The 24,444-nt window shown below is 41.6% G+C and overlaps 1 protein-coding gene across 4 annotated transcripts in view; it reads right to left on the reverse strand.

Annotated features, from left to right (window-relative positions):
• Positions 1-6,328: 6,328 nt before the first annotated feature.
• Positions 6,329-24,444, reverse strand: part of TMEM168 (transmembrane protein 168) — a 28,616-nt gene continuing 10,500 nt past the window's right edge. For all 4 annotated transcript variants that reach the window (XM_040594330.1, XM_040594333.1, XM_040594332.1 and 1 more), the window contains 3 exons: positions 17,627-17,769; positions 15,544-15,818; positions 6,329-10,692 (listed from right to left, as the gene is read on the reverse strand). In XM_040594330.1, the coding sequence (XP_040450264.1) occupies positions 10,145-10,692; positions 15,544-15,818; positions 17,627-17,769 (966 nt within the window). In that variant the 3' untranslated portion in view covers positions 6,329-10,144. The remainder of the gene's footprint in view (positions 10,693-15,543; positions 15,819-17,626; positions 17,770-24,444) is intronic.

A 24,444-nucleotide genomic window follows, 5' to 3' on the forward strand; every position in this document is an offset into this window, starting at 1 on the left:
AGGGAGACTGTGGTGGGTTGACCCTGGCTGGATGCCAGGTGCCCACCAAGCTGGTCTATCACTCCCCTCCTCAGCTGGGCAGGGGAGAGAAAATATAACAAAAGCTCGTGGGTTGAGATAAGGACACGGAGATCACCCGCCAATTGCCATCTCATCCAAGACTCACCTTGAGGAAATTAATTTAATTTAATTTACTACCAATGAAATCAGAGGAGGATAATGAGAAATAGACCCCACATCTTAAAACACCTTCCTCTCGCCCCTCCCTTCTCCCTGGGCACAACTTCACTCCCAATTTCTCTCCCTCCTCCCCACCAGCGGTGCAGGGACGGGGCCTGGGGGCTGCGCTCAGTCCCTCACACGCTGCCCCTGCTGCCCCTTCCCCCTCAGGGGGGCTCCTCACACCCCGCCCGGCTCCAGCCTGGGGTCCCCCCGCGGGGCGCAGCCCCTCAGGCACAGCCGGCTCCAGCCGGGGTCCCCCGCGGGGCCACCAGCCCGGCCAGCAAACCTGCCCCAGCCCGGGCTCCTCTCCCCGCGGGGCCACAGGCCCTGCCAGGACCCTGCCCCAGCACGGGCTGCCCACGGGGTCACAGCCCCCTTCGGGCACCCCCTGCTCCGGCGTGGGGTCCCACGGGCTGCAGGTGGGGATCTGCCCCACCGTTACCCTCCACGGGCCGAGGGGCACAGCCGGCCTCACCTGCAGACTGCAGGCTTCCAGAGAGACAGAGAAGTAAAACTGAGGGGACAGCAGCATTTCAGTGACAAATGCAGGCACTGGTGCAGAATTCACAGGGGGCTCTGGGAACACGGGGTATAAGCACTGGAAATTCACCTCTGTGATCTGAATCTTGTGCTTGTTCACTGCAAACTGTTCTGACTGTGACAGTGCCAATCAGCAGCCTTACTGCTGGCAGTGCCAAGTGGGCTTCTTGCAGCCTTCTCCTTCTCTTTCCCTCAGTACAGTTTTAAAATACCATTTTAATGGTGAAACAAGACTCCAGAAATTAACGTGAATGTTTTAAGTCCAGAACAGATTCCACAGATTCTGGTCTGAAACTGCTTGCCCGTCTGTGGCTGGGCTTTCAGTTGATGCTACTGCTAATTCATGAAACACATCCTGGCTTGCTGGTGGCTGAAATCCTGGGTGTGGGGTAGCACCGCGCCTTCACGCCACGCATCGGTAACAGGTGAAGCTTTGGGGCTGGCCCCTCTTCCCCCAGAGGAGGGCAATGGCCAGCGTGATTCTTGGGAGGGCAGCGCTCCCCCAGCACTGCGCACACTGTGTGATGCGTGTGAGACTGCAGACAGCTCAGGTGAGGGAATGAGCCACTTACGTGTGCGAAGGAAACTCTAACTGGGGGCTAAAACCCGGGCTGGGCTTGCTTAGGTGGCAGGATGAGGTTTGGTGGAAACGTCCTAGCTGGGTCCTACTTTGAATCCTGTAAAAACAGGAGCTTTTGAGGTATGTTATGTCTCTCTTTGACTTTCCAGTAAATAAACCCATGTTTATTAGGCTGTGGGATATATGGACTGGCAGAAGTGCCGGCGTGGGTGTCCAGAGCTATGCAGATATAGGATGCTCCCACATGATGCTGGGATGGTTCCGCTCCACTGTCTGCAAGCTCGGTGGTTATTCCGCACCTCTGGTGGTACTGTTCTGTCATGCCTTCATCTGAGCGAGGTTTGGGGTAAATCTGATGGCTTGAATAGGAGCTGTATCTGAGCTACAGTGTTTAGACTGGGGATTTCTGCTGGGGCGAAGACAACCAAATAAATAAATGGGAAGTGAAAGATGGATGAGCTGGAATGAGCTGTGAACTGACAGCTTTGTGACCAGTTTTGACTTATTTCCTTTTTGTGGTCTAAGCTGAGTACCTTATAAATTCTAAAGACATCAAAACTTTAACTAACACAGCTGAAACTATCCTAGCACAGCTGGAAATCTAAAAAGCAGCAACTGTAACTAGAAGACAAGAGAGAGTGACAAGGGAGTGAGTTTTCTCCTCATAATGATGTTTTTGGGTATTTACTTCGCTTTTGACATTACAGGTTGAATTAGCACACTGACACAACTGTGGGCATTTGAGGTCACACAGGGAATGTCCTACAATCTAATATGGACCTAGAAATGAAAACAGTTTCATAGTTTACGCTTCTGGGATGCTGTACTGACTGATCTTGAAGATCTTGGAATCCTCAAATAGATACCTACTGACCCTCTCATGCTCTGTCAGCCACGAGGTGACGGGCAGTAGATGCCGTTCACCAACCACCAAGCAGTGTGCTGGGCCTGGGGGCCGCTTCGTGCTTTGTCCACTGGGTAGACAGGAGGGCTGAGGGCTTTTGAGGGGAGGAGAATGTAAAATGAGATCAGCCGCCTCAGGTCTGGTCAGAGCACGATTCAGTCCAGCACCATGTTGCTTAGAGTGGCCAAAAATGGGATGAGCCATAAGAATGGGTCAAACAGTTTGCAGCTAAGAGGACTGAACTTGGGTTACTAGCTTTGTGTCTCAGTTGTACAGTTGTACTCAGTGGTACGGTTGTCTCCTATGAGCCTGTCCTAGACCTCTTTAATCCATATAAGCATCTGCAACACCCTCTGGCAGGAGTCGCAGCTCAACTCTCTATTAAGGTTATTTAGTGAAGAGCTGGGGAAAGAGTTAGAAAATGAGCTATGATAACAGTACTCCAACTGCAACTTGATATTTAGCATCATGCAGTGACCAACAAACCCTCTCTCCAGGGTATGCACAAGTGAAAGCTGCTAACTTTCCAGCAGTTCACTGTGCAATTGTGCGTAGCAATTTCCTGGCTGCCATCAATTCCTTTTGTGTTTCCTCGGAAGAGCCATGGGGCAGCTGGCGCACAGCAGTGAACTCCAGAAAAGTACCAGCTTTTCAGATGTTTGGGTTTTGGGTTTTTTCCCCCCTTCACAGAAATGGTCTCTAAAGAATACAGTTTTGTAGTACGCACTAGAACTTTGGAGTAGATTCCTGGCAGCCCCACGCCTGCTAAGTTTAAGTTTGGTATTCCCTGCAGGACAAATTTCTTACCCAGAACTATAGATGCATGAAGACTCTGTACATCCATTAACAGTCTCCAACAGCTAATTTCAATGTTTATGTACACAGTTTTGTGCATCAAAAGCAGGCTGGTCCAAAAGCATACTTTGCCCTGTATGTGGGTGGAACCAGTCTGTTCTGGCTTGTTCACACAGGGGCAACTCCCGAGTGCTGGCCCGTTACGTACTTTCTGTATTTGTAGACGAGGTGGGCTGTAAGTCTGTCATCTGAAATCTTCCTGGCAGTTATCTCAGTTCTACTATTTTTATACACCTACGTCAAACAAGCAGGAATTACAAAATATTTGACTTCCTGCCCTAAACCAAAGAGTCCTGTGGTACATCTGGGTGCAAGACAAGCGGGATGTGGTTCCTTTATAGGGCTTCCTACTCCCTTTCTAGCCCCGCTTTCCGTACTTTTGTACTTCACATACCTTGCCCGTGTATGCCAGCGCTGTATTCTGTCCACATTCATCAGATCTCTTATCAGAATGTGCTTGATCTTTAAACTTCAAATCTTTAAAATTTATTTCACTGAGTACTTGAGGTATTAGAAACCTGCTCTAAATTCAGCCGGGAAGGTACCACGTTTCCTCATCCAGAGAAGCATCTGGAGACTCAGCTGACAGTAAAAATGAAACAGGTGGAAACCTGGCTTAAGTCATCTGAGCCATCTTCCTCACCAGCGATGGCAGAAGACAGGGAACCTTCAGTGCTGCAGCAGATGTTCCATGCACAAACACCACTGTGGGAATGTGCCTGAGGGTGCATAACATCCACTATTGCCTTTGTACTACAAAAGCCCCTCTTCCTGGCCAGCTGTAGAGCTGTAGCTGTACAGCATGATCTGGTTGCAGACACCGTATTAAAAATATAACAATCAGAATTTTTTAGAAGCCATCTTTGTAACAGTCAATTAAATGGTGCCAGGATATGAGCCCAGAAGGGAAACTTGCCTGTCTGTCCTGTCAGTTTGTTAGGACAGGCTGCAGCATACTTCTGGTGGGCTGACAGCTTTCCCTGGCAGGGCTTGGGAGATGGTATGGGACACGTTTGGAAGGCAGTCTGGATGCTGCTGCCACGGTTTGGAAGGTAAGATGGTCTGACAGTACACACAGGCCACCTCTGCAAGAAACGAAACTGATCCGTTCTGAAGCCTCTCTCTCACTTAGGTCTGTGAACCCCCATTCTCCTGCCCACAGCACTGAATCTGACCCATCTGATAGTATTTCTTTTCCCCTTGGCTTTTTATTTTTTTTCCTTTTTCCTTTTCTGTATTTTCTTCTGCCCTTTGCTTATCTTTCTCTAAGGATAAAAATCTTTATACTTTTTTTTGCAAGGCAGAAGAAATCTTCAGGGCTTTCAGCTATATAAACCTAATTTGTCAGGTTCCCCACCCCCCCCACCCCCCTAATGGATCTCTTATGCATTTATAATGTACTCAGTACCATGGTGTCTAGGGACCTTATACACAATTTATAAAGCAAACACTTTTCGCAAGAAGTTCCTACTTCTCTTCTGGCTACTGCCAGTCTCTGAATCAGGCTGTTCTCTGATTTGCAGAGGAAGCCCAGTTGTCTGTTTTATACTCCCAACACAGCCTGTCTTTCTCCATTTGTGGGATCGCAAAGTTGGGCTCGTGATTTATTTTAGCAGCTATTAACTATTCAACTGTCTATAACCAACACAGCTGGCTGCATTTCTCCATCAGCTTCAGCACTGCCATGAGTCAGCACTGGCAGCTCCCTGGCTCTGGGCAGAGCAGTATCCGAGGTAAGAGCCCAGAATGTTTCACTCTACCTCGAAGTGCCTTTACCAGAGAAAATAATTCAGTGCTGACGAGGAGTGAAATTTTGAGTTTCTGTGTCACTAGATGTAAGCAGCTGAATGCTGCAGGCGCCTGTTGGGAACAGCTTCCTACCCAGTAATCCAGTGTCTGACTGCTGCTTGCAGGGTGACCAGCCCTTCACAAACGTGTACGTTGTGCATCCAGTCGTGCATACCTGTTCCGGCCCTGAATCACTAAAGGTGAGCTCTGTCGTACAGAGGGCCTTTACTGGATCCAGCTTTCCAGTCTCCAGTATAACACCGTGATAACAGTGTGTTTGTATTTCACTCCACAGTGGCAGTGGGCAATGGAGACCACCTTGCTTCAAATCCATGTGCTTGAATTCTTCTGCTTACACTTGTTTTCCAACAATAATATATGTAACAGCACCTAAGAAGAAACATTATTGGAACGTTCACATGGCTATTCACACTTTTATTTCCTAGGTCACCAAAGAAGTTGACCAAAAACCCCTTCAAAGCCCCCAAAGCCCGTGCCACGGATGTAGACATACCAAGCCAGATGAGTCCAGCCAAAGAGACTATGAATAGCTGCGGGGCAGTACTGAGGGTGAGCTGTATTGCTGTCTAGGGTTACCTCTGAATTTGAGACTAAACAGAAAGAAACACCGATGAGTAAGTTTCAAAAATAATGGATTCAACCATGAATTAGAAGGATGAGCTAAAGTTAAATTCCTTCTGATTAAAAAAAACCCAACAAACCAAGAAAACGTGCCACTAAATCTTCATTGTACTCAGCTAGTCCTTGTGTTACAAGCACTGCTAATGGTGCAGTGCCCTTTCCTGCAGCTCTGGATACTGGATTACTAGTGGTATGCCCATCACCTCTCATCACACTAAACGCTCTGCCTCCCCTCCATTTCCTACTGAAGTCTTCACTTAACAAGCCCCAGCTTCTTAAGAGTAATGCTGGACCTGTTTCATGAGGAGGGAGTGCAGGAGCCTCCTCAGCAGTTTCTGGGAGGGGCAGACGTGCAGATCTGTCCTTCTCACCACTCTGCAGTGTCGCAGTTCCCTTCTGTTTCATCTTCCAGGCTTGATCTCACTCAGACAGGAACCCTCCATTCCCTTACCTTACTGGAGATGGTAAGTTTGACTAACTACAAATACTCACATAAATGAAGGCTTCAATTAAGTCTCTATAAAATAACGTCTCAAAGTATAACAACATTTTTACTAGCTTGTTAAGTGATAAAAAAATGACAAGGTGAAAGTTGTTAATAAGTTAATATTTCTCATGTCTATTTAATTGCTAAACTACAAATAACCCTTACAGTATTTTCAGTAAACTCTTGTTGCAATTTATAGCTTAAAAAACCCTCTAAACCAAGCTGTACAGAAAAAAACCCCATGTAATTCAAGAGGGAGCACAGAGATCTGGGAACTGATCAAGACATAAACAAAAACATGAAATGGCAATGAGCATCCAAACCAGCAAAACATATTTAAGTAATATCACAAATACACACACAAAAAAAATCTATTTACAGATCTACAATTGGTATATCCCATAAAAATCCTCCCACAGAAAGGTATTTATAAATGAGAAAATTAACCCAGTTATATTGTCTACTGCTGGCAACAGAGGTGCTTTATGGCTGGCATAGCATTAATTATGCCTTTGCAAAATAAAGGGAGAACTTAATTAAGTTGAAACTTTCTGGGAAAAACTTGAACTGAAGGCTAGACAACACAATCACAAGGTGTACAAAGCACAAGGAACTGCAAATACTCTGGTAGTGCAAAAATGAAGAATGGCTTTTTTTCCCCAATACTTGCTCAGTGAAAAATACTACCGTGAATTTGCAATCTGAATTCCTTTTAAAGACTTACATTTGTAGGACTCAGTGTGTTAGCATGTTTCAGCAAGGCTGACACCATACAGGAGGTAAATGAAACAAAGTCAACATAGAATTACTAGCATGATATAAATTTATAACAACCTTTATAACAAATTGTCTGAATATACAGTATGGAGACAAGCCTCTAAAAAAAGTTTAATTTTCTCCATGCAGACAATTTGTAAGCATGTTACTGCTAAACAACTTGTATGTAACTAACCGCATATGCAACATTCTTTGGAATTAGATTTAACCTTCTCTTTCAGGCGTTGCCCCTGTATTTCATACAGGGAACAGCAGAGGGGTAACTCCTCGCTGGGATTACCAGCTGGAGCTCCAGTATGCACCCAGGGCTGGGCAGAGACCTGCGGAGGTGGAGAAAAACTCCACTGGGAACGTGGTTCAGGTAGGACACCCTGGTATTGGTGAGTGTGTAAGTGAAGAATTAATGCTGTTGAATTCCTGAGGCTCATCATCCCACAGCCCTGGCTTTGTTGTGTTTTGAAACGCACAAGACAGTCTCTGCCCAAAAAGGCCTCGTAGTCTGAATGGCTGTAAACATTTCTTTTAGTTTAAATCAGCATTTTCACCATGTCTTCGCTGTTTAAAAAACAACAAAATCCAAAGTAGGAATACCTTAGCTGACCCTAAAACTATTTCAAATTCAGAAAACTAGAGTTCTTTAATTCATAAAACTGAAACAAATCTGAAAACATGATTTTGCAAATAATCTTTCTGCTCTATTTGTAGCTGACTCATACCTATCTAACTTTCAGCCATCTGCTAAAGATCACCCAGTCTTCTATCTAACTTTCAGTAATCTGCTAAAGATCACCAGGTCTATCCTAGAAAAAAATAGCTGGAAACCATTTAATAAAGAGAGGCAAAAGATCAGCACCAACTGTTGCGTTTGCTCTGCCCAAAGCTAGGCCCACCACCGCACTGCAGAGCCAACACTGCTCACAGTCCCGGGACAGGTCAGGAGTCCCACGCTTTCCCCGTTTCCCTTGATGTACAAAAGGAAAGAGAAAGATGACATCTGTGAAAATGTAACAGCAGCAGGTACAGAGTAAGATTTACCCATTAAAATTAGTTGGTAGTGGTTGATACCCAAAGCTTTTCCAGACCAGAAAGGACTAACTTCTTGACTTTCAGATGTTCACAGAGTGACTATCGGGTATTACAGCATTGCTTTATGGGGACTTCATTAAAAATTTCTAGTGCTCAAGCTGGAACAGTTTATGATGCAATCAGATGAACCTTTACTAAAACAGCAGTCAAAATAATGGTGATTTTACAAACCAAATGACTGCTTTTATACAATCATTTTTTCTCTGTACCCCTGGGTTGTTGACCAGAAATGGCTGAAAATTACTTCTGCAGGAGACAGCACTGCTTTTCTGCAACCTGACGGAAGCTCTAACCTCAAGTATCCAATTTATGTGCTTGAAAGAGGAGCGTATGCACCCAGCCCAGGCTCCAGAGGATGACTTGGAACAGAAGTGCTCTTAGGTTATTCAACAGCCATAAATGATTCGTCCGTTTGACCTCTGGCAAAGTCAAAACAAATCTAATGGGCACAATCACAAGAAAATTCATCCTAAAATAAAGAGATCAAATGAGTCTTCCTCTGGAAATATTTAATTCTCTTTGTTAATGAACAGTGGAGCACTTCAGGTCACTAGCACGGATTCAGATGTCCACCTTTCAGACACCTGAATTTAAATGAGATGACTGCTACCTCAGGCTGCCACGTCAGGAACTGAAGTTGGCTACTTGTAGTTAGATGGTGCAGTTACCCTCTGGTCCTTACTGAGGACAGCCACCTCTCCAATCCATGACAGACCTGCAATCACAGCATTTACTTAAAGACAACCCAAGGGAACTGAGTCTTGGTAGGGTATCTCATCTCATTTCTTTGTCACCTTTTCACTTCATGGAAGGGAATAGAGAAAGGCAAAGTGGGGTGGGGGGTGGTGCCTTGCTAAACAAAGTTGTATAAAACACACTAATGAAGAAATTTAGTGCCTGTCACTTGTAAATCCTACAGAAACACAATTTTTAAGTTGGTGGGTGCAGATTACTCTGGCTATTACAGATCTCTTAGTTTAATCACACATTTTATTTTCAGGAGTTACTAACAGGTATCAGTGTTAGCAGATTCTCTAACTTGGCTGACTAAAATGTTCAAACAAAATTAGAAGAACCCTTGATGGCCAAGACTTAAAGATCTCCTAAAGTATTTTCATATATTTAAGTAAAAAAAATATTAGTAAGTTATATTTTAGACAAGTATCAGCTAATGCCTAACTTTTTTATTAAAATACTGATGGAAACAGAGAAAAGTAAACTCTAGGACTACAGGATTGCACACACATATACAAAAAAAACCCACCACAAATTGTACTGTCTTAGCTGCTCAGCTGTTTCACTCCCTGTTTTCTGTACTTGAGAAAACAAGATCAGAAAGTTATGCAGATTCTCTGACTGAAGAGGAAAGGCTAGGACAGATTTTCTAGACTCCCATCCAGCTATGTGAGTGGAAGGATTAGGACTGGGACCTTGTGGCTGGAAGAACAGAGTTGAGGAACACTCAAGATTCCCTTCTGTCCTAAGGGAATAAATCCAATCTTTCTGACAACTTTGCTTGTGGTTTTAACAGATAATGAACTCATTGGTCCAATTCTGAAAGTAACACTGAAAGGTTTAAAAAACTGCACTTCAGAAAATACTGTCTGAGGAGCACCAGAACATTAGTGGGTTGTCTGACTTCCCTGTAGCAAACTTCCACTGATGGCAGTACAGAACTGAGGCAGGGGCTGAAGATGTAAAAGGAAATAAAACCAAAGATTCTTGATAGCTACTTACCTACAATGGCTATTCATTCTTCTTATTTTTTTGGCTCAGTGCTGTTTCATAATACCCACAACCCCACAATACAATTTCAAGGACGTATAAATTGATTTGAGTATTAGCTTGGTTCCTTTCCTATATTTGAACCTTATAGTGGATATAAATGACAAATAAGTATGCTGTAACATTCACAGGAGCTGCTGTCCATCAAACTGGTGACTCTGAAAAAGGCTGCTTTAAGTAACGCACATGAACATGCAAACTGTCTCCAAAATGCATGGTCACATTAAGTAAGTCTCTTGCATATGGACATATACAGACCAGAAACAAAACTCAAATATCATAGTCCTACCCTCTCCTGTTTTAAGATTGTGGTTTCTAATTGTTGCATATACTGTAGCTGCTCAAACAGCTACTGAATAAAGTGAGCGTAGCAGACATTTTTTTTTTTTTTGAGAAAAACAGTCATATAAAATGTTGTAAGTACAGTACAGTGAGTAAGTTCCCAGAGTACTCACTTCATTTTCTCTTTGGTTGCTAATTAGGATTTGACAAGTTTGAAACCCTGTCCCGTGTCCAGCACTGTGGGAAGAAACCAACTCATTTTCAGTCTTTTCAAGCACCTAAAGCATGCTTTACAGACCCAGAACAGATTGAGACCACAAAACCAGTTTGCCAAATGCACTAATGGATAGGTGACACGTGGGAAGTATATCATCCAGTGTTTGGCAACATCGCTTCCTGTTGGCAAATGCAAAGTGTAGTCACTCCAGTGTTTTGACACACCATACACTGCTTTCACTGTACGTCCCTTTTCGGACCAGCTGATGTTGCTGTCAGGGTTACAGTTGTACTCAACCCATTGCCTGGTGAAGTCCCCAAGCTGTGGAGGGTCTGCTTCCTCGATGTCTACAACTCTTGCCATTTCTGCTCCTTGCACGGCAACATACTGGTCATTTACTTTTCTTACTTCTTTAACCCAAGGCTGAGAGTTCTCACAGTCTAAAACGATGATGAGTCGAGAACAAAAAGTGCCATTCTTCTCTCTCCACCACTCCAACAACGTGTCAAGTCGTAAAGCATCACCTCCTGCCACAAGTGAAAAAAGATTTACATTAGGATGAAGAAACAGAAACCTCTGTAGAGTTTTGACTGCGGGTTCCAAGAATCCCTTATTTTAACAACCTGGACAGACATAACAGAAGTTTTCAACTGATCCTCCCTGCCTGTATGCTGCAGATCTCCAGAGAGGCATTAACTGATTCCACCTGACATCTGTGGCAGATGGGGCCATTAACTCACCCTCGATTTAAAAAAAAAAAATTAAAAAAAAATTCCCTTACAGAGTGAAAGAAATCACAGACTACTGAAGAAATCTGGAAATATCTGAAGGAGGATAGAAAACCTAAAATAAGAGTTTATTTTGTATTAAATCTTAATAATTTTAAGGCAAAAAAAAGGGACATTTTTCATATGTTCTTATTAATATTAAAGAGAACTCATCTTTTACAGGAAAAGAGAGGACTTCTGAGCAGAACACATGCTAACTGTTTCAAAGCACAATGAGAAAGCCACCTACAGGCACGACCATGGCTTTGGCTTGAAAAATTCATGTGACCAGAAATGGAGAGATTCACTCTAGACACCGATGTCTTCAGTTTCAAGAAAATTAAAACTGGCATGGATTTACAACTCAATGAAGCAAAAATCTCATATGGAATTTTTCCACAATATTTATTTCCTGTAAGCTCAGAAAGCATTTGCAACTAGAATGTGCACCTTCTCGTGTTCCCTCTCAGCTCTTGCTCCAGCAAAACTTTGAAAGAGCAGACTGTAATTAAACCAAGCCACCTGTACTGGGGAGTCCTTCTGGTTAAGTGTAATGGATACTGTAGGATTTATGCTCTGAAAAGCACACTTAAGTGCCTAAGGAAAGCATCCTGCAAGTAAGTGAATAAAACCACATTGCCTCCATAGTGACTATCAATGTGAAGAAATGGTATGTCTAGGTGTTTGCATGTTGGAGCTATGACACAAATTTACAACAACGACACTCTAGTTTGAAACTGTCAACTTCAAATAAAAAAAAGCAGACTTTTAGAAGAAAGGCAGAAAAATATGATTTAAAATAACTGCATTTTAATTCCATAGTTATATTCGCTGTGGAATATAAGTACATTTAACAGTGTTTAAAATCTTGTTAGTAAGAGTTTCACTGCAGTAATGAATCTCAAATGGAATAGGTGCAATTTCAGCATTAACATTTCTACCTTAAGAGGTGACAAAAAAGTGCTTCAAATTAATAGCTCATAGTTAAAAGCTGTGAGCATGCTATCACAGTTAAAGCAAAATTACAAGGCTACAATTTTTTCCAAAAAAATATGTACATTTGGAAAAATTTAGCACCAAGGAAAATCTTAATATGTAAACCTACAAGTAATGACTTGTACACAATCCCCACACTGTGGTAGTTTTTTACAGCAGAGACTTATACAGAAGCAGCTTCCTTTTTCTAGATAAGCCTTCCATGTCAATTAGCAGTAAAAATTACTTTATTTGTTCACATTTTAAAAGCTTTTAAATAAATTTAATTTACGGTAACTATGCAGGGGGTGCAGGTGATTTCAAAACAGTACTGGACAGAGCTGCCCAAAGAAAACCATCTCATCGTTCATACGCATACACAAATACATGCTCAGCTTCTAATCCTACTGACCTCAAACACATGGACCGACAGGACTGTGCAAGATTTAGGCACCAAGCTGTGCAAGAAATCCATGCATCTGGCCACATCTGGCTCTTTGGCATGTTTTGCGGGCAGTTAAGCCGACAGTTTCAGCAACAGAGGCAAAGCTTCATTAGCCCAGCTCTTGCCTTTGCCTTCACTCAGAGAACATGACCTCCCAGGTTGTTTGACTGCTCATACTTTATGCATGACTAGTTAACAATTTCTTACATACACCATTGTGTTACATCTCAGCTTCCAACATGAGAGAAACATCATTAGTGAACTAATAAATCCAGTAAGTCTGGATTTTTTACAACGCAAAGACTACACTCCTACTGCTGTGCCCTATCACAGCATAAGCTGGCAGCGAGACACTGCTTTTTCTATTAGATCAGAATGTTGTATTTCATCGTTGCCATCTCTCTCCACCCTCTCCAGAGGTCGGAGAACGGTACACATTACTGGAGCTGATGACCAAATGTTCCATCTGTCAAAAACCACCACTGTCCAATACATGCAGCACGATTACACAATCAGCCTTCACCTTTCCAGTTTATACTTCCAGTTACATTCAGGAGCAGTGCTATCTGGAGGGACTATCATGTTACACTCCATGATTTTGCTAAAATTAATCACCAAAAAGCATGCAAGACACATGACAGCTGCCTGTTCCTATCTTTTTGTGACTAAACATATCTTCAATTAGAAGCTGAAGATGGGCTTGGACAGAGAACGGCAAAGCTTTGTGAGAATGTCGGAACACTACTGTAGTTACACACTTTCTCTTCTAGCACAAAAACTTTAACAGTTACCTTGGCCCTTATCCTAAAAGTGAAGTCAGAGTTTAATTTAAGCTACAGCTACCTGAGCAGGTACAGAGAGACCTGTGCTCCCCTGTCACACTCCAGGCTGGCCAGATGTAAGGCAGGACTGGGCTGGAAGCTGTGCAGTTTTTGCAGCAACACGTGGCTCCCTACACGCTGGAAAGCTAACCCTGTCTGTGCTGCCGGCTGCAGCACGGCTGGGAGGCAGTTCTGCTGCTGGCCGTGGACACACTAAGCAGTTGCACAGGGCGGCAGCTGCTCTTTTGGACAAAACACCCTACCCTTGGAGAAGTCACTCCGCCGCCCCGGCAAATGCTGCGGTACCTCGCTCGTGCTAAGCTCGGCGTACAGCTGTGGCTTTTTGAAATCATAGGTATGGATGAAGCCTTTGAGAAAAAAATAACGTGTTGCTTCTTCAGCAGGTCTAATGGTGCAGGCATGGAGTCGCACCAAGCAGGCACACAGCCTCCAGCTGAAAACCGACCCGAGCAGACCACACGCAAAGCTGTCTGTCGGCACTGTTGAGGAGCACATGCCCCCGGGGGGGGCAGACTGATGACAAACAGGCAGGAGCTCCCCGAGCACTACCCAGGGGAATTAATTCTGTCCCAGGAAGAAAGAGAAGTTGCAATTTTTCAATGTATTAACTACAAGATTCGCTGTTCGCACACAGCAACCCCAGCAGCGCAGTTCCATACAGCAGCAGGAGGAAGCTAAACCTACCAACCGTCTGTAATCTTCAGGTTTACCAAGGAACACAGCTGAGACAGAACTGCCCATCATAGAGAGATCAAAAAAGAAAAGGGGAAGGAAAGGGGGGTGGGGAGGAAAGGGGGGGGGAAGGAAGGGGGGGGGGGAAGGACGGGGGGGGGAGGAAGGAAAGGGGGGGAGCAGGGCAAGGGTGGGCGGACGGACAGGGGGGGAGGAAGGAAAGGGGGGGAGGAAGGAAAGGGGGGGGGGAAGGAAAGGGGGGGAGGAAGGAAAGGGGGGGAGGAAGGAAGGGGGGGGGAGGAAGGAAAGGGGGGGAGGAAGGAAAGGGGGGGGGCTAGGAAGGGGGGGGGAAGGAAGGGGGGGGGAAGGAAAGGGGGGGAAGGAAAGGGGGGGAAGGAAAGGGGGGGAAGGAAAGGGGGGGAAGGACAGGGGGGGAAGGAAAGGGGGGGAAGGAAAGGGGGGGAAGGAAAGGGGGGGAAGGAAAGGGGGGGAAGGAAAGGGGGGGAAGGAAGGGGGGGAAGGAAGGGGGGGAAGGAAGGGGGGGAAGGAAGGGGGGGAAGGAAAGGGGGGGAAGGAAAGGGGGGAAGGAAAGGGGGGGGAAGGAAGGGGGGGGGGGAAGGAAGGGGGGGGAGGAAGGAAAGGGGGGGGGAAGGACGGGGGGGGGAGGAAGGAAAGGGGGGGGGGAAGTGTTGAAGTTTATGCCAGGCGTATGATAAGGTATTAAATCAGCCCTTTATATAGGGCTTTGTAGTCTTAAGGCTACACTGTGCCCACAGGGACCCCCAAACTCCAGGATCTCAGCAAACCACAGCTGTTCTCATGATACAAGGTTTGCTCTACGTTTGAAGACCTGGTTTTCTAGCGTGGATTGTACAGCTGCCTCCTACTTCTTTTATCGATTCTATCTTCTATAAAAAAAGCAGAGCACATCTTAATGGCATGAATGCAGCCCTTCATGACAGCCTAACTGACACAGTGACACAGAGCACTGTAATACACTGCCATGTCCAGGGAATGAGAAAAGATTGTGCTTTTCCATTATAGTGAACAAATATTCCTCAAAATACAGGGGAAATCTGTCTTGAGAGCAGGAGGGGCTTTTCTGGGGAAAAAAAAAAAGTTATCTTTAAAGTTCACGTGGATTGTACGTGGAATTTGAAGTCATGTTTAAACTTGTAAGTATACATTTGGGGTCAATGATATGTAGACAATTTTGAGAACAAGTGTAAGATCAGTTAGCTGCAAAAGTGACTAAATACTAAAATGACACGAAGTTCATGAAGTAACGTACCTGGCTGCCACACAGAGCAAGGTAAGGCAAGAGCTCCTGCTTTTCATCAAGTTAACTGCACACAAAAGGGGCTTCTGCATTTCACAAACCTCCCCACTAGCAGAGGCAGGCACCTGCAGCCTTGCCTATTTTGACAATTCCTCGTAGCCCCTGAATCTCTCAACAGCCATGCTCTGCAGATGACCCCTTCCTTCCCTGACAGGAGCTTGTATAAACCTGTTCTCCAAAGACTGGTGATTCTTTGACATTCTGGACTATCAGATAATAGATGTGACAAAAACATCAAAGTTTTGCAATACGCCATGATGTTTTAAAGAACAAATTAATTGATTTGGAAAATTTATCAATACCAAAACTATTAATAAAAAAACTGCCAAACCAGTTACCTGCCAGTGCCCATTCGCCAGTGCCATGTGAGTGACCACTGTAATATAAAATGTAGGTATCATGTCTGGGTCCATCTGCTGTGCGAAGTTCAAGAAAAGACTTGATCTTGGAGTGAAGAGTATCAAAGGTCAGTCCGCTTGTAGAGTAGTCACAACCATATGTTTCAATCATATGATATGCAAAAAATCTTTGGATGGCATTAAGCATGCCAGTAGACCTCAGATTTAACTCCTGTACATGCTCAGGTGGAAGAAGAGTTGGTTGGCCATCAGGACTAAAAAGAAGAAAACCAGCTATGATTATGATTTATAATTATTTCATGCTTAGTTGACTTTTAGCAATTGAGTGTTTTTTTCCCTGTGCATCTCATCTCTGATATGAACTAGCACTGTTCTAAATGGAAATTGGCTTGAAATGTACAGTTCATAAACAATTCAAAATACTGTATTTGAGTGAGGGACCACTACCTCTCCCTTCCTTCTGTCACATTTCACTTCAAAGCAGTCCTACTCAAATCCATGCTATTCCTACAGCTGAGAGACAGAGGGATAGAGAGAGGAGCTGTGATGTGAACAGACTATGTAGGCTTCGACAATTAAGTCCCATGCAAGAATTCGTGCTAATCTGCATAGAATATCATGCAAGCTAGTTTCCAATAACTGACTAAAGAGAAATCCAAGGACACATTTTGCTCAGGTATTTTGAATTAATCTCCCTCTGTTCCAAACCAGCCTTTATTCACAATGGTACTCATACAAATACAGTTAATTCTTACTTGTGTGTGCTGTTCAGGTGCTGATCTTTCAACACAAGAAATGTGTTTCATATAATAGCATTCACAGCTTAGAAAATGGAAGTTCTAAGAAAATTACAAACTAGACCTGGAACAAACCATGTATATATAGAGGGGTGCGTGTGTACCTGTCTCTGTGTGTGTATACATATGAATATGCATACACAGCAAAAGAATCCCTGGGTTCCAAAATGGATTTTATTTGTATTTATATATACTTTCTATATAGAAATATATAATGAAAATATTTTAAAATGTATAAAATACACTTTTTTTTTAAGTCTACATAGCTATTCATTAATCATGACAATAAGAAATTTGGTCTTGCAAGACACCCAGCTATGGGAGCGCTCTTCAGGATGCGTTTTCAGAAAAAGAAATGCATTCATCACTCTTCAGCCAATGTAATAATGGTAATGATAAGGAGCCTAACTGACAGCTTTACCAAGCTGACCTGATTTATGCTTAGCTGGAGACATGGAGAGGTTCCGTGGGTGAAAATATGGAGACAGTCTTACTCTACTAATACAAATTATAACTTCCATTTTTTATACATGTGTATATTTCATGTATTTTGTTTGCAAGTCACTGTGTAATGCTACCAGGTTTCTTTTTTGGTCTAGCTAATCAAATTGTGTGCCTCCTCACCTGGCTCACATTCTACTACTACAGTTATACAGAATACATTGTCATTATTGTTAGTCTCAGCAAGTTTCAACGGGCCCATCATTGAAACAGTCAAGCTTTTTTGACAAGGAAGCTTAGTTCTGTCAGGTCCTAAACAGTTGTTCAAAAGTATCTCATTCACTCAAAAATTAGAGGGAGCTGCCAGAGCCAAAATAATGTAATACAATGAAAGAATCGATTTGTTGCCACGGAAACAAAATTATTTATTCATATTCTTATGTAAATATTGAAAAATTATTTTTTTAACCCCTAACAATAATTGACTACAGGGATTTTTTAAGACTGCATTGCTAAAGACTGTAGATCAAGAGCTCAGAAAATTTGTTTCTCTTTTTGCATGAGATACGGACTGTGGAATCTGCCTATGCATGACTGGTTTGTGAAGCGTTCATTTGCTTTCTAAAAGCAAATTAAATACATATAGCAAGGTAGAGTTGCAGTTACTCATCTTTTTTGGAAGGCAAGGCAAAGGAAAAATACAAAATCTGCCTATTTAAATTTGTACTTAATTATTGAAAAAAACACGCAACAGTGCTGCATTGCCTCTGTGAGCTAACAGTACACTTACACTGCTATGAAGTTCAAATACGTGGTAACTATACCTGCAAAAGTTGGTGGGAATCACAACAGCATACCCAACACATGTTCCTCCCAAGCAGTTTCCCAGCTCATGGAAAAGCCCATGAGCCATGGACTCCAGAGGTAAAACGATGAGAAATGCACTCATGAAGATTCCATTGGTTGGCTAAAAAGAAAATAGAGATTGAGCTATTGCACGAAAAATCCCTCCTGTTGGTTACAGTTATACGAATAATTCCCTGTGTATGAACAAACATAACTGGATCCTGAAACACGCAAATTATTATATGAAATGTATACTTATTTTTCCACATACTATACAGTGAAGTACTTGCATGGCAAATGAAAGGCTTGGGGAGAAGATGGCTGGTAAGCAGGGGTCACTCTTTGGAAAGGAATGTATTTAAAAACACTAACAGCACAGGACTCGGGTTTAAAAGCCCTGATGATAGGTTTGCTTTACCCACTTAAGCAGGAAAATCAAATACCACAGAATTATTTATGTGCATAAAACAAGTATATCTGTAAATATCTGCAGGGTCAGGCCTTAATCAGTAAAGTACAACACAGAATATTATATACCTAGCATCAGATGGTTGCATACTACATTACATCATTAAAAACATAGATTTAACTCTAGATTTAACTGTTCTTACCTTTTAACACCAAGAGTTTTTAGACTATTCTTTGAGGAATACTATGTATCACACAACAGATGACTTCTGAGAATATTTATGAACATTACTCCCATTAAAATGACAATTGTTTATCAGCTACATAAATACCAGATGAGAAGGAGCATCCACCACACAACTTCACAGCATTCACACAGTTTATACCCTACACTGAGCTTTCCTGTTTTATAGACTGATACAGATGATTTCTGTAAAAAAGAAGTTTGAAAAGTTAAGTTTCAATCACTAGCACTAGTAAAATAAAAACAGACTGCTGAAATGCTAGCTGTCAGAGGCAGAACAGATACAGCTTCATTTTAATTATTTTAATATGATGTAAATGGGTTTAATGAGGCATTAAAGGCTTTAGGAAAGGTAGAAACAGTATTATATAATTAATCAAGAACGTTAATACACATGGTACGGTTATTAGATAGTTTATTATGTAGCCAAGGAAATAAATTCACAGCTACAGATTTCTGTCTTGAGAGGAGTCCCGTGGCCTCTGACCACATTTATGTTTTATTCACCCTCTATGCATAAATCCATGATACTAATTTTTTTAAAAAACAGGATATTACCTTATTGTTTAACACTCAGCGATTTGATGTGGACTGGTAGTCTGGCTTAACGCATAGAAAAAGCTATTAAGTTTTGAAAGTAAATTATACTGAAAAAAATGAAATTTAAACCAGCTCATTTCTTGTTGTCACATGGACTAACTCAACCATATTCAGTTTTTAAACACATAAATATTACAAGACTTGGTCTGAAAGAACAGCTTTACCTATCTAATGTGCTTCCTGCCCTAAGGAAGAATACTGTTTGCTGCCTGTCCTGGTTTTAAAGTGTCCCATTATACTTCTGATGGAAGGATCTCACCTACGTCCTTGAAATGGTGACAGCAATACTTCTAACCGCAAATAAACACCAGAATCTGATATTAACTGATAGCTCACTGATAGCACTATTCTCAAATAACTGGTAACTGTTAATTGATAGCATTATTCTCAAATTCCAACACCTGAAACCACTGTAAAACTATAATCCAGCTCCTACTATGCTTCGGACAATTCATGACAAATGAAAAGTTTATTTATTTGGCTTCTAGCTCTCCAGGACATGAAGATAGGACACTGAGCGAACATCAGATCATATCACAGAACAACCATGGAGAGCTTCCCCTAACCCACAGCCCTGCACACCTTAGTACAAAAGTGCAATCAATCTGCTTATTGACCTGCTATCGTTTGAACTACGAAACTGGTTCAGATATAACCAGCTCATCAACCAGTGATAATGCTAGTGTTAATACTGCAATACAATTTCATGTGATATAATGTAATTTTACGTTTTGGTGCAATAATTTGAATCCACAAGGAGCAATGTGTGCCTACGAAGCAGACATACGTTGTAGGAGATTCACAATCACTTCTATGTACATAATTTTCTTAGACATCTCAGGAGAGATGTTGCATCCCTCCAAATACAACCCTTTCCCCATCCCAGTCTTGACTACTCTCAGAGGGCTGGGATCAATGAGCAAGTGAGCAGATGGAATGTATTTACGACTAGTGCAGAGAAGCATTCACATAGTGATCCTCGAGTTTTGTGTCAGAGAATAAGGGTTTTCAGAGTAATTTCCCTGAAATCCATATAATTACCTGAAATCACCAGAAGACAGGAAAGCATAAACCACTGTAATAATTACGGTGCAACTTCAACTTGTTTTGTTGTCAAGAAGGAGGAAAAAAATCCTATAACTAAGACAATATAATTTTCGTTTCAAATGTATCATCAGAAAGTGCGCATTTTTGTTGCTCATTTTCCCTAATGCACTCTGAAAATGAAAAGCACTCAGAGCAGCAGCAATAAAAACTTACAAATATTTGGTTAGTTTTCATTCTACAGAAGCCTTCTAAAATATAAGATTCTGATGAAATAGTGGAGCTCTCTAGCTAAATTAGTTTCAAGTTTTGGAGACTTACTTTTGTAACTGTGGATACCAGAAGGATAATTTACTTTAAGTTATAAAAAAAAGGAAGACTTGGATCCTGCAGAAATTGAAGGGCTTGTCTGGAAAAGCTTCCTATTCCATCAGTTAGAGGACTTTCTCAACTTTGGAAAGACTGAATACATGGACTGGGAAGTTATATAATGCATTTTTATGACAAATTCAGCTTTTCCATCATGTATAAATGTGACATATATGACTTTTCTTGGATCTCATTAGAGCAAACTGCTCTTATACTGCATTAGTGTTTTGATCGCAGTGAGCATATTACAAAATAAACCCCACATCTGCCCATAAAAAGTACAGCAATCATAATATCCTAAAGAATACTATTACATTATTACTTTGTATGAATGTTCTTGTGGAAGTGTTCTTACAACATGCCAGGTTGTTATAAACACTCCCTGCATTTCCCCAATCCCCTAAACACATGGAAGTTATTAAATCCACAGTGTTCTTCATTAACACAATTTGAGATTATCACAAAGATTAATAGTTTTCACCAAATTTCTGACTGAGTCTGACTACTAAAAAATATCCACATTTGATTTTTAAAAGTACTCCTACTAATATGGAGATACCGGCAAGAAAATTCACAAGTACTTGTGAGATAAGGATTCCACACAGAAACCGTAAGGATCATCTCAGTGATCCACCTTGTTCTGTATCTTGCTTTGAGTTTGTACCAAATATTAAACAAGTATGGGAAATATGCTCTGTAGTGGTTATGAATCAACTCAGCTCCATCTGAAGTTTCAACTTTGTTTTTCATTTAGTGACCATCTTACGTTATTGGAGTAGGAAAGTGTTGTTAGTATGGATATTTTACATTTTTAGACATCTATCTAATGTAAAGACTTGCTGTCAGCACTTCAACAGTTTTAATTTAGAAGAAATGTATCACTAACAAATATAAAAATGATTAACGATGCTCAGTGCAGCTCTACAGTAAGATTTTAATTTACTAAAAAAATATTTTAATTCAGCACTGCAAAGACATGACTGGTGGCATTTTAAAATACATAAACTACAGGAATTTGAAAAGAGTAAAAAATAATATATAATTAAGTTAGTAATTACAGTAAATCTGAAGGTAGGCTCCTCTTTTAAGGTAGCAGCTAAGATGCCAGGTGGGGACTGCCAGTGCTTTACTAAATCCGAAAGATTTGATGACTGGTCCTTAATGGAGCAGATGGCCGTGGATGCATAAGCAGAGCCAGAAAGGGATTTTGTTCTTTCATCTGTTGAACCCATTTTCATTCTGTTTTCGACTGCAGTGGCAATCTCAGCCTGAAGTACATCCCTGTGCTTCAAGTGCCCATTGATTCCAGACAGACTGCTCCAAAAGCAAACAGAAGACAGGGACCCTTCTCGGCAATCCCACTGAAAACATGAGAAGTCATTTTATCCCTTAGTCTTTGGGGTTTTTTGCCTTTGTCTTCTTCTAAATAAGTATTTAGGAAATATACAGTGTGTTTTCATTTCAAATAATGTAGAAAAGGTAAAAACTCCATGCTTCTTGCCTCTGATGACAATAAAAGACCTGTGAGCTTCACTAGTAGTATTACCTTTCCACTTCCTTTAGCTTTTCAAGCAACACTTGTCTTTAACTGTAACTGTTAAAGCACCAGAAGAATTTAGAGGTATTTTACAGCCAAGATACATAATTTTATATTCATAGATAGCACAACTCCAATCCCACAGCATAAACCCCTGTTGGACGTGGAACAATTCTGGAACTGTATTTAATGATGGAGCATTACTGACATGAGACCGATGAAAATAACAAGGAGGAGGAAAAAAAAAAAAAAGAAACATTAGTTTAAATTGGAAGACAGTTACAAAGACCCACAGAAGAGCCCTTCTGTTTAAAACAGAAACAAATTACTAAACATATGTCAACTAAGATGATCACAGAAACACTGAGTGGCTGAGGTTGGAAGGGGCCTCTGGAAATTGTCTGGTCTGACCCACTGTTCAAGCAGGATCACCTACAAGTAGGCTGCCTGGGATTACATGGAACAGACCAACAACAGAGGAGGCTTACAAAGATGTCTTTGTGTATTTCCAAGCAAAAATTCTGCCCTGCTTTCTATTATCCAAGCTGAATAATATTTATCTATATTTATATATCCATAGACACAGAGACACATGTAAATAAATATTAAAGAAACCAGTTTTGCTTAGCTCCGCTGCAGTGATTCTGCAAAAACAAAGGAGTATATGATGTTCCATGATGGAGAAGGCTCAGGAGAAAAAGGATAACGTGATAACTAATTTGAAAATATTTTATGGATAGCTCATTCTAAATGAAAACAAGACATGTATATTACAGGTAAAAGGAAGCCTAAAGACAGAATTTGTAAAATTACAATGTAGATCAACTACCAGAGGAAAGAATCTTACAACAAGTTATTGAATGAAAGAACAGTCTCTGAAGAACAATAAATAATCCATTACTTCTGACTATTAAAACAGCACTGGGAATACAATTTGCAGAAAATAGTTGTCATGTTCACTGGCAGACAGATTTAATAATGTTATGTTTCCCATCTTTGACTCCTGTTCTAACCACAGGAATGCCAGTGCTTTAGTCTGGCATTTGTCCCAGCAAAACCAGAAGTGGCTGTCAGTTTAAAAGAATACTACATGGTTTTCTGATATTATTTTTTTTAATATAAAACTTTGAATTCTGAAATTAATGCGATTTTGACAGCAAGCTTAACACATAAGTCAGATTCTTTAGACCAACAATGAATACCTTCTTTCTTTTGTCACCAGAGATTCCCTTCATGACCTAGGGCCACTGGGAGCAGTGGCAACAGCAGCAAGGTGTGCTGGCACTGTGGATGTGAACGGGTAACCTGATGTAGCCCTCAGGGCAGGACTGGAAAGGGAGAGAGCCAAGGCAGGATGAGTGCTCACTGCAGGGAGGAAGATGGGCACCAAAAATAAACAGTACAGCAGGTGAGTTTGAGAAGAAATGATGAGCAGTAAGCAAGGAGGATTTAGAATCCAGCTTAAGAGATGCTGAAATAGTAGGGAAAGAGGGAATCCAGGTTATTATAAAAGAAACTGAACAGATGAGTCTATAAAGAAACAGCGAAGCACAGATATGCAAGTCAAATCAGCAAGTAGGGGAAAAACCATCAGTGAGGAAAAGAAAGGGGGAACTAAAGATGACCAGACAGAGAGAGAGGAAGAAACAAAACCAAGCAGGAGTGGCATGGCTATGTGAGAAAATATGGAGAAAGGCCAGAGAATGCAGCAGGGCCTCTGAAGGGGGTTGGGGGGGGGGGGTAGGAAAAAAAATTAAATTGGACAAGCAAAGCCTGAGGAAGACTGGATTAAAAATACATCAGGATGAAAAGTCAGGGGGAAATAAAGGAGAAAGACTGGATATGATCTGTATTCAAAAAAGTCACTTAATCTGTGGTGTTAACAAAAGTATGTGCAGGTAAATATTGATGTTACTCAGAAAACTTCTTACTACTCAGAAAACAATCTTGGTTTTAGGAAAGTTAAAAACCTTACCATCTTCAATCTTACTAAGGCATTGCAAATTGAGCTTTCAAGAAACACCAGGCAATCACAAAGACTACAAAGTCAGTAGCTCTCCCCAAACAAGAAAATACTCATACACAAAATAAACTAACTTTTCTTCCATGAATAATTCAAGTTCAATAGTACTGTCCATTTAAGTACTCAAGCATATCATGAATATGATTATATACTAACCCATAAATTTCACTAAAATAAAGAATAATGTACTGAAAGTACTTCATTCCATTACTTTATCTGTCTCTGACAGTTCATTTTTCTCTTGGTAATATTACATTACAGGTCTTCCAGGGATAATAATTCTCTTTGGCCAGTAATTCAGAAAACCTGTAGTTACCATGGCATAGAGCACTTAACAAAAGCTGATTTTAAGTTTCTGAGAAAAAGAGTCCCCCAAACCTTTCCAAGATCTTTGCTTGCAAATTCCAAGACTTCCACCTGCAAATTTTTCATAATTTTATTGGCTTCTGAAAGAAGTAATGCCTGAGTCATTTGCATGACTTCTGCTGGATCTTGTCCCATCCAAGGGCCTAATTATAGGCAAGCACATGAATAATTGCTGAAATAAGCTGGAGTTGAAAAAGTCTATTGA

Source organism: Falco naumanni, chromosome 5 (assembly GCF_017639655.2).
Source record: "Falco naumanni isolate bFalNau1 chromosome 5, bFalNau1.pat, whole genome shotgun sequence".
Lineage (NCBI taxonomy): Eukaryota > Metazoa > Chordata > Aves > Falconiformes > Falconidae > Falco > Falco naumanni.